Consider the following 17,209-nt stretch of genomic DNA (forward strand, 5'->3'; position numbering starts at 1 on the left):
TCAGTTCTTTTGAAAAGAAGGTGGTTACTATTCAGGTTGTAATTTATTGAGATAAAGGAACCATGCATCACAGAAAGACTTAGGTTGCCTGCAGGGAAAGGTTATTTTTTTTTTCTTTAGAGAAGACCCTTGTTGTGTGCATTTGCAGCTTATAACTAAGAGGTTGGAGCTAGGAGCTCATCAGCCATTCTGTCTCCTATCTCCTGATCTGCTGGCCTTGGGGGAAGGGGAATGTGGGCAAACAGGCATTAAATTCCACCGGCAGGCGACAGGAAGGTGTTCCTTGATAAGCAGCATCCAAGATGATGAGCCGTAAAGCAAAGCCCCTGTGAGGAAGCAGGGGAAGAGGCTGAGAAAGCTTTAGCCATCTGTCTCAACCCAGCTTTGCTCAATGCTCACCAGAGCAGAGGTCACCACCAACAATAACCCTCGAGAAGCCAGACGTATGCTTTCCATTCACCAATAATCTACAAAGCGTCTTAGGGTGAAATCCTGGCTCCTCTGAAGTCAGTGGGAGCTTTGCCAATGATTTCAGTGGAGCCAGGTTTTCATCCCAGATAATTTTAAAGCAACCCCCAGGCTTAAAGATCAAACAACGGCATCCTGGGAGTGGGTGCAGGCAGGAGCCAGCTGAGGAGGGCCTTTACCAGCCGCGCTCCTCTGAAAAGTTATCAATCTTACAGATAGGATGCCTTCACAGTCCCGGAGCAATACGAGGGGTGACAATAAAGGGGTAAAGTGGATGAGCAGGTAAGCACCAATATCTTTTAACTGCTGGGACAACTGGGGTGCAGGACCCAAGCGAGCCATGGCGCTCTGACACAACACCCGGTGGCGCTCACACCCGTTCTTCTATTGCTCCCACCTCTACGTCCTCCTCACTTCTGAGGTAAAGCATGTAAAGTGACTTAGGTTGTATTATATTATATCATACTGTATTTTTTTCTCCCTGCCTCCCTCTCCAGTAATTCTCACGCTGGCCTTGAAGGATGTCAGCTGGTGGCACTCATCCAAAATGAGCGTTTTTCACACTTGAGCAGGTACAATTGACATACTATTCGTTTCAGTCACTAGGACCACCCAGACCCTGAAAAGTGCTGTGTCTCAGGCAATGCTTCATCTTTCAGGACCATAACACCAAGTGTAGGTGCCTACACAGCGATGTGGTGGGGTCAGCACATGGTGTGGTCAACCAAGATGGCCACAGCAGGAGACAGGAACACCAACAGCAGGACATGCCAGTGAGGGCATCGCAAACTCAGCCTTAGGCAAAGTTTTTCAGCCTTGAGCACTGAAGGTGGCATGGTGGCCGTGCATAACTGTTGTGCATTTTTGTTGACAGGCTGGTGTAAAGAAGACCATGGGGCCTTTCACCTGACAGCATCACGACTGGAGCCAACAGATCTCTGAAACACCTCCCCAGGAGAGAGTCCTCACCACGTGATGGAGACTGCGACATGGACGGCTGTAACCCCTCTTTGAAGCGGAGCAATGAGGAACGCAGGATCTGCGGGGCTTGAGAGAGACAGTACATCAGACGAGCTACCATGGCTTACTGACTCCTCACACATTAGCTGAGCTATGCTACCTGACCGTGTAGTGTGCTTGTCATATCACAAATGCTGCATAAAACATGTGAAACCTTTCGAAGAGCTTGGGCCCAGTGTGTTTACCCTGGCACTGGTGAGGGGCTAGAAGCGCACAGGAGCTGAGTCTGCCTTTATCAACAGAGAGAAGAGAAATGGAAGGTAAATGCTGGGGGTGGAGGGGCAAGGTGTGAACCTTCACAAGGAAGGAGCCATCAAAGGAACACACCTCCCTTACCCCAGCACCACCGTGGGACCCACTTGCTGATTTACCTCTGTGCTGGCTGCCCGTAACCCCCTCCCAGGAGCAGCATCCCCCTCAGGCTTCTGATGGATCTCTTCCCCCAGGCAAACCCTGACTTCATTTTCCAGCAACTCGATGGTAGCTGCTGGAGCAAGTGCTTGCCTCAGCCAGGAAAACAGAGCTTTTCCCTTTGCTTTTAAGTCCTTCTCCCTTACAGGTTGCAGTTTAGCCGTCTGGATTCATCGATGAAGTCATCTGCTGATTTAATAGTGTGAATTTAAATTGGCATGTACGGCGCACGCCTGTGCACGCTCTCCGCTCTGGTCGCCCCCAGCGCAGCCACGCAGGCAGTATCACCATATCCAAGTGCCGCTTTGACGCTGACTTTTTCAAGTGGGAAGAGGCTTCGGTTGCTCGCTGCCATCCGCTCACTGCTCATAGTAGCATTGCTCTGTCCCTCACAACATGTCTTTGCACAACAGCTTAATGCAGAAAACTTAATGTCCCACGAGGAAACATGCACCACTACGGGCCCATCTCATCTGGATTAAAGATGTCTTTTGGTTCAGTCTCTTTCATAAGGCGAGGGAGAACTTACATTACCCAGAGCCCGGCAGCAGATCCACGTGTGTGTTTTTCACCAGGCTGTCACTCGGACTGTTTCACATTATGAGCCTTCAGTCTCGCTCCGGCTATCGACTTGGACTATTAAGCTCTGAAAAACAGAACTCACGTGCCGACTTTCCACTTTTCCTCAACAGCCGGGATCCCCTGACAGCCACTAGGTAGGGTCAGACTTTGGCAAACCTGGAGGACCATTCTCCTGCCTCTTCACAGCCCGTCTCCCCAAGCCTGCCTCCTTCACTGCCCCGCTTCGTGCTTGCCCAGGGCCGCAGCTGCCAGGATCGCAGCAGTGGCGGCAAGAGGAGAGCCCAGGCCCAGCGATGACAGCTGATGGACATCAGTGTTTTTATCTTCTCAATATTTTGATTAGCCCAAGGAATGTTTGGGTTAAAAAAAAAAACACCACACATTTTTTAAAAACCACGTGACAGTCCCACAGGCTGTTATGGCTTTATGTAATATTGAATAGCTCTGTATGATTTGCCGCATAACCGGGAGCATCGGTGCAATATCGAGTATTTATCAAGTGATTTCATGAGATGGAGGGGTTGTACCTCGCTGTAACATGCTCAGGGCAGCCCTGTGGGAGTACCTACCCTGCACAATCACCTGCATCAATCATTCCTACTGCAGTGCTAACACAGAACATGTTTGTGGATTAAAAATCCTTAAATCTGAAGGTTTTATTTTGTGGCTTTTGGTCGCATCTTTAACGATACTCCAGTGCAATTCTTTTCACCATATTCCTGCCTGATGGTTCATCATTTACAGTGGTTATCACTGGAAGGGAAACCTATCTGCCTGGAAGGGTACGCGACATCATTCCAACTCATTTGTGACCACAGCCTTCAGATGCACCGAGACCTGCAAGAAACCTCCCATGAGCTCTGACTCTCTTCGCACCCCAAATATGCCAGCTTCCCAGGTCGGGCACACCGCAGGCAGAGGCTCCCATGATGTGCCTCGGCCCCTGCTGGCACCGCACGCTGGAAGCACATCTCACCTTTACGTTGCAGGAACCCTGCTGAGGATGTGGGTCTCAGACTGAAAAGGTTTCGGATGGGGAACACTTTTTCCCTCAATTTGCCCATTTAGACATTTTGATACCAATTCAGCCTCCCCGCTGTCACACACTCGCACAGGCCCTGATCGTTTCTATCCTTGTCTTTACACATAACATTCCCGATTGTGGAAGGACGACGACAAAGATTCCAAAACTCCCGGTTTTTTTGTTAGGTGTCTTTATGTATCAATTTTATTTGAGCTGCGTTTGTTCTTGTTACGCTGAGCTGCATGTTCAGCACTCAAAGAGGTTTGGCTCCATCAGACTGGATGCAAGGATACTGATTTACAGCGAGTGATAATCCAACCCTCAATTTCACATATTTTCAAATTCACATTAATTTTAAATTTGGGGGCCTCCCATCCGAGAGAGGAAGTTTTTTCCACCATACTTACGCAGTCAGCAACCAAGAGGAAGGGAAACGACAGTGAGGAGTGTCAAACCCCAGAGACCCGAGTCCTCCTGTGCCTTCGTGCTTGCCAGGGATGCACAGAGCAGCTGAAGGGGACACACATCAGTACAGCTCCGTCCCTGCCGAGCAGCGATGAAAGTCATTACGCGAGGTGCAGCCGTGAGCGGGACGGGGTGCGGGGTGTCGCGGCAGGGTGCCCTGGCAAACCCGGGCTTGCAGAGGGGCAGGTCGGCACGAGGAGGAGGGGAGCAGGGCAAAGGGGGGGGTGACGCTAGGCTGTAGCAGGAGCTGGATAGAGGGAGAAGGGAAAGGGGGGGAGCGGGCGGGGGGGGGGGACAGCAGGGGAGGGAGGCAGGGCAGTATAAAAGCATCCGACACGCACCTCTCCCGAGTCAGAGCGAGGGGGCGAGAAAGTTGGTGTGGAGGCAGCAGCGGGAGCCAGGAGGAGAGCCAGCCGCTCGCAAACACGCACGCAGGGTGGCAGGAGAGAGTGCGGAGCTGCCCCTGCCAGCCCCAGGGCCGCTGGAGGGAAGAGAGAGGAGAGATGGAGCCAGGTATCCAGCTCCCAGGGAGGGCAGGCAGCTGGCGCTTTTTGCAGCCCCCCGCCCCGTTCCCCACGGCCAAGCCGGGGGGGAGGCTGAGAGGAAGAGGAAGGAGGGTCGGGGGGGAAGCAGCGATCTGCTCCTCTGCCCCCCCGGGGAGCTCGCAGCCGCCCCGTCGAGGGCTGGCAGCCGGCGGGGGCCGAGGGCGGGGGTCGCGGTGCGGCCCAGCTCCCTCACCCCCCCGCCGCGAGGGGACGGGACGGGACCCGGCGGGGCGGGCAGGCCAGGGCGACGCCTCGACGGGCGTCGTGAGGGGAGGGGGGGAGCGGCGGGGCGGGCGAGGACACGGCGGAGGGGGGAAGCTGGTCCAGGGGCCACCCCCATCCCCTCGCGAGGAGGGAGGCGATAGCCCCAAGCTCTCTCCTCCCCTCGGAGCGTCCCGGCTTCCCCGCCATGTGAGAGTCGTCCCCAGCCCCCCTCGCCTCTCCTTCCCTCCTCCCTCTCACTCGCACACACGCTCCCGGCTCCCCCCCGTCCTCGCAGCGTCTCCCCGTCGGCAGCCGAGCCGCGCTGCTCTCCGCCGGCCCGCGGCTCCCCGAGGCGGCGGCGGCTCGGCCCGCTCGCCCGCTCCCTCCCTCCGACGGCCCACGGTGACTCTGGGTTGCAGGGCTGCCCGCAGAGACGCCGCCGGTCCGCGCCCCCGTCGCGGCTACCTGCCGCCCCCCGCCGCAGCCGGGCAGCGCCGGGATTTTCGCCGCCGCCGCCGCGGCGTCCCGCCCCGACGTGGCTCCGCCGTGGTGTGGCGGCCACCGCTGCTGCTGCTGCTGCTGCCGCCGCTGCTGCCCCGCGCCCGCCGCCCACCCCGCCGACGCCGAGAGCGGCGCGGTCCCCGCCGCCCGTCCTGCGGCTGCCGCGGCCGGCCCTGGGGCCGGGGCCGCTACGGCGGCGGCGGCGGCGGCCGCCGCGGCTCCTCCTCCTCCTCCGCCTCCTCCACGGCCGCCGCCGCGGGGCCCTAAAGCCGCCCGGCTCAAGAGGATGGTGCGGCTGGCGGCCGAGCTGCTGCTGCTGCTGGGGCTCCTCCTGCTCACCTTGCACATCACCGTGCTGCGCGGCGGCGGCGGCGAGCCCCCCGCCCCCCCGGGCGCCGGCAACCACAGCCAGCGGCAGGTGAGTGCCGCCCCGCCTCCCCGCCCCCTTCGCGCGCCCGCGCGCCACCGACGGCCGTCGCGCGCCCCGCCGGCGGCCGCTCCCCCGCGCGCGGCCGGCGGCCTCCGCTGTCCTGCCCCGAGGGCTGTGGCGGCCGGGGCTGACGGCGGCCGGCGCCGTGCACCTGCCTCGGCCGCGGCCTCCCTCCGCCGGCCCCGAGCCCGCGGCTCCGGCGGGCGCTGCCGTCCTCGAGGGCTTTCCTTGCGCGGCGCCTGCGGGTGTCATCGTCCCCCCCTCGGTTTTACACGCTTCCAGGGGACAGAGGTGGGGAAAGGCAGAGCCGCTCCCCGCGCCGCGGTGTGACACCGTGTTGGAGGCGTCAGGGCGGCTCCCACACGCGGACAGGTAGCAGCGGGTGACAGCCTCGCACCTGGGGAGAGCGTGTGGGGGCAGGCCGGGCCGTGTCCCACCCAGGGCCTCCCTCACGAGGAGGCAGCGTTCCCCACGGCGAGAAACGACCCAGTAGGTGTGTGGTGTTGGGACATATGGGAACAAAATGCATGGATTCCCTTGGAAAGCTTGTTGATGGACAGGTAGATATTCAGTTCTGAAATGGCCAAGAAACTTAGAGTGGTAGGTGCTTGTGACCATAAAGGACAAGGCTTGTGACCCAGCCAGTCTGTTCCCATCTCCTGATCCTGTGAAACCACTGGCGAATTATGTCTGTCAGAGGTAAAGGACTTTTTTGTTCAATTTCTTTATTTTCACAGGTGGTTCTTTTCAGTCAGTATCATGTGTTGCCATTTATTTAAAATGATTAGAGACAGTGATAAAAGCTGCAGAGTCCTCAAAATCCCCAGGCGAAGCTTGTAAATCTCCGGTCAGTTGCATGTGCTTTGACCAACTTTTTTCCCCGGTGTCCAAGCGTTAAAGAAAAATCAACCACCAAATCATGCGAAGAACTGACGGAAAATGTATAATTATTATCAACATAAATTTATGTAAACCCCTATATCCTCTCTGAAAGAATCATAGTACCAGCAGAGCACGTTTCTATAAAGCATAAGGAAAAATAAGGCGAGTGCAGGCTGTAACGGTCGCTCTGTTTGCATGGCATCCCTGGCTGATGGTCCACAAAGTGAAACCACCAGCTACAAGAGGGAACCCAGATCTGCAGACTCAACATCCCAGTCATGAACTGGAATCAGGTCCTCTTAACTCAGAAAACCTCCTGTTGAACTTAGTGGGAGTCCTGCTTGGGAGCACTTGGCCCTGTGCTTTGGGTAAGGCCCCACAACGCTGTCTCTCTTTAAGCTGCAGTTTTATCACCAGCTTGACATTCCAGGATGTTTTTTTTAATATCTTCAAGGTTTCTGGTAATAGTGTTTTATAAATGATGCTTTCTTTCCTCATGGGCACTTGAAATGCCTTTCAAAATGATGTTCCTTGGAAAAGTAAATTTGGAGAGATTTTTTATGAGGTGTTTGCTATCATTAGAATAACCCTGAATTTGCCTTTTCTTGACAGGCTTGTAACATAATGAGGGAAACATCTGGGCAAGTGGGAACTCTGGGTGATGCCGTTTCCCCAAGGAGCTCTTTTTAGAGCACTGTTGTAAGGTTAGGGTGAAACGAGAGGAAAATCATCTTCAGATAATTATCCTAGAGCATTATCGTTGCAGTTGGCTGTCTCGTGAAAATCTGTTGATGATTGACTTCAAGAATTTTTTCTGCCTGGTGGTTTTTTACAGATAATTTAATAAAACTCTGTGCCTTTAAGCATCATGATAGCTTTAGCAGTTTGTATTTTCATCATGTTTTGCTATTTGTAGAACTGAAATTTTTATGTACTTCCCAACTGAATTGATTCTGCAGTTCTGTATTTGAGAGAGCGTGTCTGTACAAGACATTACAGGAGGGAAGTATATTGATTAGAGCAATCAGTTAAACAGATGGAAGTCTATCAGTTTTGGTTTTATAACTTTCACTGATTCTATTACTAGCTGGAAAATACTGTAACCTGCTTCAGAAAATTGTACTCTGACAGGCAGATGCTTCCATTCAGAGCATTGCAATATGTATCTCGATGGCAAGTTTGCACTGGGATCTTCAGATTCTGGGATTTCTTGGGCAGTTGTCGTGGCACATACCGAAGTGAAATGCAAAATTCTAGTGCATTGCATTCCCAGGTAAAGAATCAATGTGGAAAGTAAAACTGTACACAACCAGATTTGTAAGTATAAGCAAACAGAAATCGCTCGGGTTGCTGTCGCTTGTACGGAAAAAGAACCCTATTGTTTTTTCTGTCTTGGTAGGTCTATGGAGAGAAAAGATTGTGAGAAATGATTAGGTCAGTGTTCCATTGGATGAAATTTCATTTGACGAAGTCTGTTGCGCACATTGTAGCAAAGCCAGGAAAGAGTCATCTTTGCTGCAACTGTTTATAGATGTATTTTGACAAGGCAAATTTGTATAAAAACAAACTGGCTATTATCAAATACGGGGTATGGTGTTTTAGGACTTAGGCGGGCTGTTTGCACAAATAAAATGGTCAGAACTCGGTCCTGTGTGTCTGAAAAAAAATCTGAAGTGTTAGTCAAATGCAAACCCCAAAAACTTAGCACATCCTTGAGCCTTTTTACATGAAACGCATTCAGGAGGAATCCTTAGGAATCTTAAAATATTGTTGGAGACTGAAATAAGTCTAAAATACAGACCTGTATGCATTTGAAGTCTGATTCATTAAGGGAGCAAGAGCTTCTCTTTCTCCCATTCCTTGGTCCTTCAAATGAAGGAAGGATTTTGGAGGATAGGTTTTGATTTCTTTTGGTCTTTCAATGATGTTAACCTCTGCAGTTAATTAGACTGATAGATGGCAGAAATCCAGAAAAAACTTCCATCCTAAAATTAAACAAGTTATTTCTTCCTCCCTCTTATTTTTACTCATGGTGCCCTTCCCCGTACTGTGCACGTCTCTTAGAGTTCCCAGATGTCTGGGGTCATGTTGTGCCGCTGTGACTGGCTGTAATGGAGCAGCAGTGAGGAGAAAACCCTGATGTGCTCTGCTGGTCCTCTTCAGGGTGGGTGGGATACAAGCACAGGCTTCCTCGCTTCACTGCTGCAGAAATAGGCACCGGACCTCTGCATTGCTGCAGTTTCATGCTGCTGCTGGAATTGATTTGTGGTAGTGTAAACTAACACAAAAATGGGAAATGCAGATTGGAGTTTTTAAATATCTCACAGTTTTGAGTTACAAGAGGGAATCAGCCGTTTGTTTCTCAATCAGATTTTATTCCCTCCTTCCATCTCTACCACAGGAAAAAAGGAGAATTGGGGAGGGAGGGAGATTTTGGTTTTACTGGTGAGAACTCTTAGGTATAATTTAATTAGCATCTAGAAACTATGGTGAAGTATATTTATGAAATAAATAAGTACAAAATTTTACTGCTGAATAAGAGCAAGTGAAGCTATATTAAGAGATGGAAAAATTATGCTTGGGTATGTTTTTATCTTTTTACATAGTTCTAAAATGAAAGGAAGGCTTGAACATAAATTTTTGAAAGACGTTTGCAAGACTTTACGATGCTCTGGAATCTGTGCTTTCATTCTGAGAGAAAATATTTCATCAAGAAGTTTATTCCCATCACTTCTGATTTTTCCATAGCAGGCCTTGCGCACCAAGAAAAACAGTGTTCCCACACCAAGAAAAATGACCTTGTAAAATGTAGTAACAGAGCCACCAACAATATATGCCATAGCACATGAAGTCAGATTCTCCACTGCGGTACTTGCAGCAGTATTACATTAGCATGAAACTCAGTAGTTGTACATAAAGCTGGAGCCACAAAAGAGAATGTAGTTTGAGAAGAAGTACAATGCTGTAAACAGCTTTTTACTTTTAATCTCCTTGCTCCTGTCCTTGCCCCTCTGCTCAATAAGCATGAAAGCAATTACAGCGTGTCAGAAATCTTCTCTGAGTCCTACCAGAAGAAACACATTCTGCTGCTTATAAACGGTTGCACAAGAGTCGCTCTCCAAGCCGTGTGAGGAGTCCTTTACAGGGCTGAGCTCTTAATGTTCCCCTAAGATCCACAGCTCGACGCGGTGAGTTCAGGAATGGTGTGCAGTCCGTGACCTTTGCTGGGGTGCGTTTCAGTCTTTTTAAGGTTTGTGTATTCCTACTGCCCCTTGTACTGGATTCAGGCAAATTGCAAAATGATCCCCCGTCAGGTTCAGTGGTGTATTTCAGCTTTCTGGCTTTCTCAGTTTAAGTAGGACCCAAGCTGTTTACTTTGGGAGAGTTTTAGACTGAGTTTTTTAAAGCTTCTTTGAGCTCTGGAGCTTTACATTTGGTTAGTTCTAATAGCAACTGATCATCTAAATCATCTTTGAAAAACTGTTAATTCAGCGTTTTGCATTCGTGTTTTCCAGAGCGTCCTTAGCCTATATAAGATGCCAATAAGTGGATGTACATCGTGTATTTAATACAAGCTCTAAATCCTTCTCTGCCTTAAAAGCAGTTTATACATTACACAAATAACTTTCAGAGCAGGTGGCTTGTGAATGAAGCAGGCTGATTCTCTGAAAAACAAAGTCTCTTTTGGTGAGGTTGTTACTCATCACAGAGGATGCTGTTTCGTGCTTTCTGACGGTGACAGTAAAACCTCCGTGTTCTCAGTAGGCTTTGCTGTGTAGGTTCTTAGCTAAAGCTCACCCTTACCATTAGCATATGTTCTTCCAGTTATGCACTAAGCCTTACGAATGACTTACACCATGTGCAGTTCATTCTCTCATCTCCCAAGGGAGAGAATTATGTGTGCTCTTTAGTGGTTTTGCTAGTGGGCTGTGGCTTGTTCCAGGATCTAGGGGGGAAGGAAGGGTGATTAGCTTTACGTGTGCTGGTGCTGCGTGCGTGGAAGCAAAGGATAAAATGGGAAACAAGGGTGAAGGAGTGAGACAGCTGCTCTGAGCAGAGGGGTGTTTGCTGTTGTCCGTGCTTCTTCCACCTTCCAAACCTGGCTTCAGGAAAACTCCAGGAATTTTCTCTTCATACCTATCACTTCAATGCATTTCCTAGCAAACTAAAGCATCCCTGGTGGAAAAGAGCTACCACACCTTCAGGACAGGATGTGGCAAGCTTTACAGTACCTACGACTACTGCAATAATTTTGAACAGGGATCCAGGTTATATTTAGTTATGGCTACGAGGAGCAACGTTAGGCAGGCACGACTGTAACTTCCTACATTAGATTTGACCAAGACGTTTGGATGAGGCATATTTTGCTGAACTTCTCTCCAGTTCAACAGCTAGCGATTACTGTACTGCTCATCTTGGATCGTCAGTGATAAATACCTGGCATTAAATCACAGGGTGCCTCTCAATTTTCTCTCTGTAACTGTCACTCAGCAGTTTTTTCCTAGTGCTTTATACAGAAGAGTCTGCTGGAGTTCTTTATTTCTGTTTTGAGTAAGGTTTAGGATCATTTTCCAGCTCTTTATAATATTGGGGTATTTGTGTGAAAAAAACAGCGTGTATGTAGTTCTAAATTCATTCTGGGCCATCACGGTGTCTTTCTGTCCATTCCCATGGGCATGGAGCCAGGCACAAACCACAGTGACTACTACAGGGCAGAGGTCCCAGAGACATTCCTGCTTTTGCCTTTCTCTTCTCTCAGTTCATCCTTACCTGTGCTCTGGCGCTGTGTGTGGGGGAGAGTGGTTAAAGGGAAGCATGCTCACATGGGATTCTGAGCCCTACGACGGTTGGACAGCTAGCTCATGGTAGTGAAAGGAGTGGTAGGTTTGATTCTGGTTCCTGAGAAGGTCTAGAGCTGTAATGATCGCCCTTGGTGACAGTGAGAGTAGAGAGACAAGGCATGGGTACACAGAGATCCTGGAAGGAGCTGAGTTGGTACTTTTCATGTTGGTTCATCTAACTTGGACAATCAGCACTAGTTCTGGAGTAGCTTTTATTTTGTGGTCTTTGTTGATTGTGTAGAGAAGTTTTTTCTACACAGGAAGAGCACAGCTGGTCCATCACAGCTACGGCAGCAGTATAACAGCAGTGCAACCACACTGCTACTGACCTCTTGCTGTTATCTGATTGGCACAAAAATCTCTCCTTCACTCCTCCGGCTTCGGTTATCAGCCGTTAGGTTCAGTCACATTTCCCTGCTCTGTCCTTCCTTGTGCCAGATGTCCACAAAAGCAGGAGGCCTAGAGTTGAAGCTCTGCTGTTGGTCTTTATGACCCCAACAATTTCATCATCATTTTACTGTCTGGAGCAGGTCACTGTGTACTCCCTCGTGATTTTTAACGTACATGTTATGACCTGCTAATAGGTAACCGAGCCTTAGTACTTAAAGCTTCAGCATACTAAGCTTTTCGACACCTTACTCTGCTGTGGAATTCTCTTGCTGGGGAGACATCTGTTTAACCAATCCAGGACACATTAAATGTAAATTGGGAGCCATGTTTTGAATTCAGCAGTTGTTCTTTTGTCTCTACTCACATCTACTACATCTGTATATTAATAATCAGTGCCTTATTGTTCCAAAATGGTGGAAAACGTCTTCAAAGAAAACAAGGAACAATGAAAGAATTATTGATTAGGTGAAAACTCCAGCTGTGATGTGTCACAGCATCTGAAAACTTTACAGAAGGTGCAGAAGACAGTAGTATTGATAATGATGCAGACTACGCTATCTTTGCCTGCCAAACTAATATATAAATGTACTAGTCATGTTTGAAAAGCTTTATAAAACTATATGTGACAGAGAGAGACACAACTTCTGAAAACCAAGTCATCGGTATGTAGAAGTGCACAGAAGGCAAGTAATGGTAGGAAATTATTTTGCTGTACATTTTTCATGCTTGCATTCTTCCGAGTCATCATTTTAAAATCTTGAAATGCACTCATACCTAAAATATATATGCAGACAATTTAAATGCTTCCTTAGATAAACATAAATTAAAAAATTGAAGCGATGTAGGTTTTTCTTTGTGCTTATATCCTGAAAGTATAGCGACAGACAACATTAAGCAGCTTTGGCAGGTTTAATTGTCTGAGTTGGCTGCTTTCTGCTCTTCTGTGTGTTTTGCCAGTCTTCCTTACAAACAAATGCGGTCGTACCCAGTTGTGCCTCATTTGTTCTGTTCACAGTGTTGTTTAGGCTTGTTTCGCCTTTTTTGTTATGATTCTTATCTTGCTGTCTGCTTTAGGACTACACTACTTAAGATCTCTTTGAATTGACTGAATTATAGTCTCCATAAAAGATGACTTTTTTTAAAGCATTATTTTTCAGTGGTAGAAGAGCTAGGGCACTGAAGCATTTTATTTTTATTTTGTTTTTCAAATCTCAACCCAAGCTCTTTGAGGTTGTTGTGGTGTTGCTTGTGTACAGTGTGTAGTGTAATAGGTCTCCAGGCCTGAATGGAGGCTGTAAGCACTGTCCAAATGAATAATGAAGTGATAACTTAGAGCAGAAAAATACAAAGTGCTTTAGTAAGTTGCAAAAGGAAGCATTAAATGATGCAGTGGTTACTGTTGCACTTTAATACCATTGTGCCTCCAGGATACCCATTTTACAAGTTTTGAAGACAGAGGACGCCAGGCTAAATTCATAGTCCAAAGCATAGAGATGAATAACGTTTCCAAGAAATAGAGTAGTCAGTTCATTGATACATCAGTAAGAGCAGAATGTTTCCAGTGTTGTTGGTATTTCCATGTACTTTTGATTTGAAATGCCAGAAAAAGAAAGAAGACCAAGCAAAATGTAACTTATTATTGTAATAAGTGATGGCTTGCCACAACGGTCAGTTGTGTGGCAGTATAATACTTGGTCAGAGGAGCTGGTGTGGGCGGTACTGGTAAGCAGCTCCTTTATCCTTTTGCCCTTGTTTTTCAGTGCTTGGAGAACTCGTAGCAGTGGTCATATTTTTTTATTTCTCCCTTTTAACAGTCAGCGGGATGAAAGCAGGCCTGGGGTTGTTCACCTCTAAGCTCTTCTAGAGTAATGGCTATTTGGGTACTTTTAATCTTACAGAGGTGCTCATAAAGATGAGAAAGGAAAATCAGAGATGAAATCTTTCTCTCACCACTCTTGGTGGAGTCAGTCCATGTTGAAAGGCAGGAGAAGTTCAAACGTACCTTGGCTTTTACACCTGCATGCTAGACCTCCATTCTCGGTGTGTTTAAATTGACCTTGCTCCCCTGACTTTCACAAAGCAAAGTGAGTCAATGACTTGTGTCAGCTGCAGACCCAGCCGAAGTTCCTCTTGGATTTGAATCTTTCACAGCTCAGTTTTTCTACAGAACTGATATGCACATGACACACATAATCTGGACCTTCATCCATGAAGACAAGCTGGGCCTTGGCATGTGGCTTTCTTCAGATTGCATGAATTCATTTCCATCCATTATGTTTCATTGTTAGTTTCATACATATTGAAAAATCCTGGACTGCTTTGTTGCACAGTAGCTCTTCTTCCTCGGAAAGACTGAAGTTTCTTCTCTGCCTACATGGCCGTTGAGATCAGTACTCATGACAATACCATTATGAGTACAGTGTAAGTAACTATAAAACCCACCCAAAGAATGTGACCCATCTTTTTCTGCCAGTGTTTACAGCACCGCTCTAAAAAAAGTGGATTCCTCCCTTTCTAAGGAACAATTACTGAGTGGGTATTGTCCACAAGCCTTACGACCAGCTTTAACTTCCAGAAAGCTTTCTTCAGGCATCTTGCCTTTGCATTCCTGTTGAGTTGGGCGTTCAGGTATTGAACAATTGAACAGTGTCATTGAAACACTTTTTCTTGTCCATGCCCGGGAAGGCTGAGTAGGAGGTGAGGTCCTTGCACCAGAAGGTCTGTGCTGTAGGCTGTGATGGAAAGAGGAGGTGACCGACAACAGAGCATAATGTGAGGGAAAGAGCAGCAAAGAGGACCCAGCAATAAGACAGCTAGTTTTTTAAGCTAGTGCTTCAAAAATTAGTCACATAGGTTTGGTATCTTTCTCGCCTTAGAAGTAACTCAATAGCAGCAGATTTTGCCATGAGGAAACCAAAATTACTCCACTGGAACCAGCTCCCTAAGGTTACTACAGGTGTAACAAAACATAAATTTGCTTGGTTTTATTTGCCACATATAAGAGTGCAGGATTTTAAAATCAATATGAACTTGATCTAGATATAACATTAGTAATCAGATATTTACTAATGTCTTTTTGCACAAGTTACCCAAAGAAACAAAAAGGATTAATAGTTTAAAACAAAAACTTCTCATTATATTGACATATAATTTATTAAAAAATAAAACCCATAGCTAACTAGCGTGGATTCTGTAACACCCCAGTATACTCACCTCCTACATTATATGAGTTGCTTATACACTTTTTAATTTCATAGCAAGAAGTTATTTAGTATCTGTTTAGCAACACAACAGCAATAAAACTGTCCCTGTCTTTAATGTCTACAGATACAACTCTCATCTGAAAGTGTCTCTTGAAATTAGCTCAGTAATCAAACCGGAGTTGTTTAAGGTGCAGTGTATATTTTGGTATTTTGTGATGCTGATTTTAAGATTCTCAGGACTGAAGTCGTCTGTAAAGGTTCACTGCACAGACCAGGCGATAACAAAGCAGTTAATGATTCTTGTGACGTGAATGCTGCCATTTCAGTGTATTTGAATGACACTGGCATTCTCTCTGAAATATATCACTTTTTATTAGGGTTGTGGTTTGTTTGGGTTTTTTTTTGTAAACCAACTCGATATTAGGCATGGGTATGCATCTTAGCTAAACTATAACCTAGCTGGTCCATGCCTTTTGCACTGCAGAGTGCCCAGAGTTTTTCAAAACATGTAACCACAGTGATATTTTTATAAAGGAATGTTCACCTCATGGGATTTTTTTAAGGTGTTCTATTTTTTTTCCAAGTTACAGCTTCACTTTATTGTACATGATGTCCAATAAAAAAGATATATGTCTGTGATTGGACTTTGAAAAAGGGCCATGGTGCCTATTCCATTTAAAGGGAATGAAGTCAAGCAGTAAATTTGCTGGTCGCCCTTTTCATATTGACTGTATCTTGGCCAGCAGTTGGTCTTTGATGTTGTAACAATAGAGCAAAGGCAGAGGAGGAGGAGGATTAGGACCTCCATAATATAAAAACAAGTCTGCATTCATCACGATTTTTATAGAGCACAGTCCACGTCTATTGGAGGTTTGCAGTATAGGCTCAATGGTCTGCAGAAGAGCGCAGCAATCTTAACGTTTGCAGGTGGTTTACAATTCATCCATCATTACTACCACCATCTCTTCTTAATTCAGAGTTTGTTTAGGCTTTCAGCATTTAACTTTTTCTATCTTATTCCTTCCTACAATAAGAAAACAGATGTATGTCAGGATAGAGCTTCTGGAGTATCATTTTCCTTTACAGGGGTTGATTGTAGTGTTATTTATGAAAGGCTTGCTGCAGCTGGCCAATGGAGTATCTATTCCTCATCTTGTGCTTTAGAGTCCAAGCTTTTATTAAGAATGAATAGAGGGGTTGGTATGTATATGTCTAACATTTGTGAAAATATATATCAAAAGGGAACCTGGGGCAGCCACACTATGCCTGTGTCGTCAGGCGTACTGGAACAATAGCACCAAAGGTTTCAAATGAACTATTTAGCCTCATAGAGTCCTGGAGCTTTTGATATGCATTTAAATGGTAGCAGCACTAGCTCTTGCTCTTGATCAAAACATGGAGAAGGAAAAGGGTCATCCATTTCATGAAAGTTGCACTAAGTGCTGGTGGGGGGAGATAGACTTTGAATTGTGAGCAGAGCTTGGAAAAAGCTGAATAATCTGTAATGCACCGTTGTGGCCATGTGTGTAACACTGCAGCTGTGGAAGGCAGGATGAATGGAGCACTCCCAGGGACATGAAGATGGCAGCAGCAATGAGCCCGGGGCAAGTGGAGCTGTATCAGAGCCCAGGGGCAGCTCTTAGGAGACCATCTGGGGATGCAGCAGGCAAAATTGCTTTACTGCACCCAATTCCAGTGGCTCTTGCTTAAGGCATGATACTGAAGTGTCCTGACAAGGCAGAACACCTGAAAGCTTCTCTACCAGACTTCAAAGACACCCGACCCAAGGAAAGGAAGAGGGGAAGAAAGATGCCAATCTGTAGTGCATTTGACAGTCCAGGACTTGATTTAGGGTTGGATCTTGTGCCTTCTGGATGTTCAGGTTAGACATGTGAGTCCAAACTGATGAACAAGTTACTGCTTGCCAGCTGAGCTGTGGTAGCTCCTGACATATCATATCCCACCTTCATCCCACAGCAAAATACGGGGTGATTTTTATATTTATCAGCAAGCTGAGCAAACAAACCCTGCCCAGGGCTCTCATCCTGGGCACTCCACAATATCAGTGGTCACCAAACACCCAGCTCTTCAGTGAAGAATCTGTTCTTTCATTTAACATCTACCATGATTGCCATTAAAAAGGCAACATCTGGTGCAGAAAATGCACACATGCTATTTCTGCACTCTGCTGTATCTTTCCTTCATCAGGCCCAGATACAGCAGTGTCTTAGCTCTCTCTGCTT

At 47.3% G+C, this 17,209-nt stretch overlaps 1 protein-coding gene and 1 long non-coding RNA gene across 2 annotated transcripts in view; one reads left to right on the forward strand and one right to left on the reverse strand.

The window, feature by feature from the left end:
• Positions 1-3,722: 3,722 nt before the first annotated feature.
• LOC137670536 (uncharacterized) lies at positions 3,723-5,268 on the reverse strand. The gene is made up of 3 exons (XR_011049308.1): positions 5,185-5,268; positions 4,312-4,451; positions 3,723-4,048 (listed from the first exon to the last, which is right to left on the reverse strand). It is a non-coding gene; the product is annotated as an uncharacterized lncRNA (long non-coding RNA).
• A 238-nt stretch (positions 5,269-5,506) lies between these two features.
• The window catches only part of ISM1 (isthmin 1), a 38,101-nt gene continuing 26,398 nt past the window's right edge, over positions 5,507-17,209 (forward strand). The window contains exon 1 of the mRNA XM_068413431.1: positions 5,507-5,647. Coding sequence (XP_068269532.1) covers positions 5,507-5,647 — 141 coding nt within the window. The remainder of the gene's footprint in view (positions 5,648-17,209) is intronic.

Source organism: Nyctibius grandis, chromosome 1 (assembly GCF_013368605.1).
Source record: "Nyctibius grandis isolate bNycGra1 chromosome 1, bNycGra1.pri, whole genome shotgun sequence".
NCBI classification, from domain to species: Eukaryota; Metazoa; Chordata; class Aves; order Nyctibiiformes; family Nyctibiidae; genus Nyctibius; species Nyctibius grandis.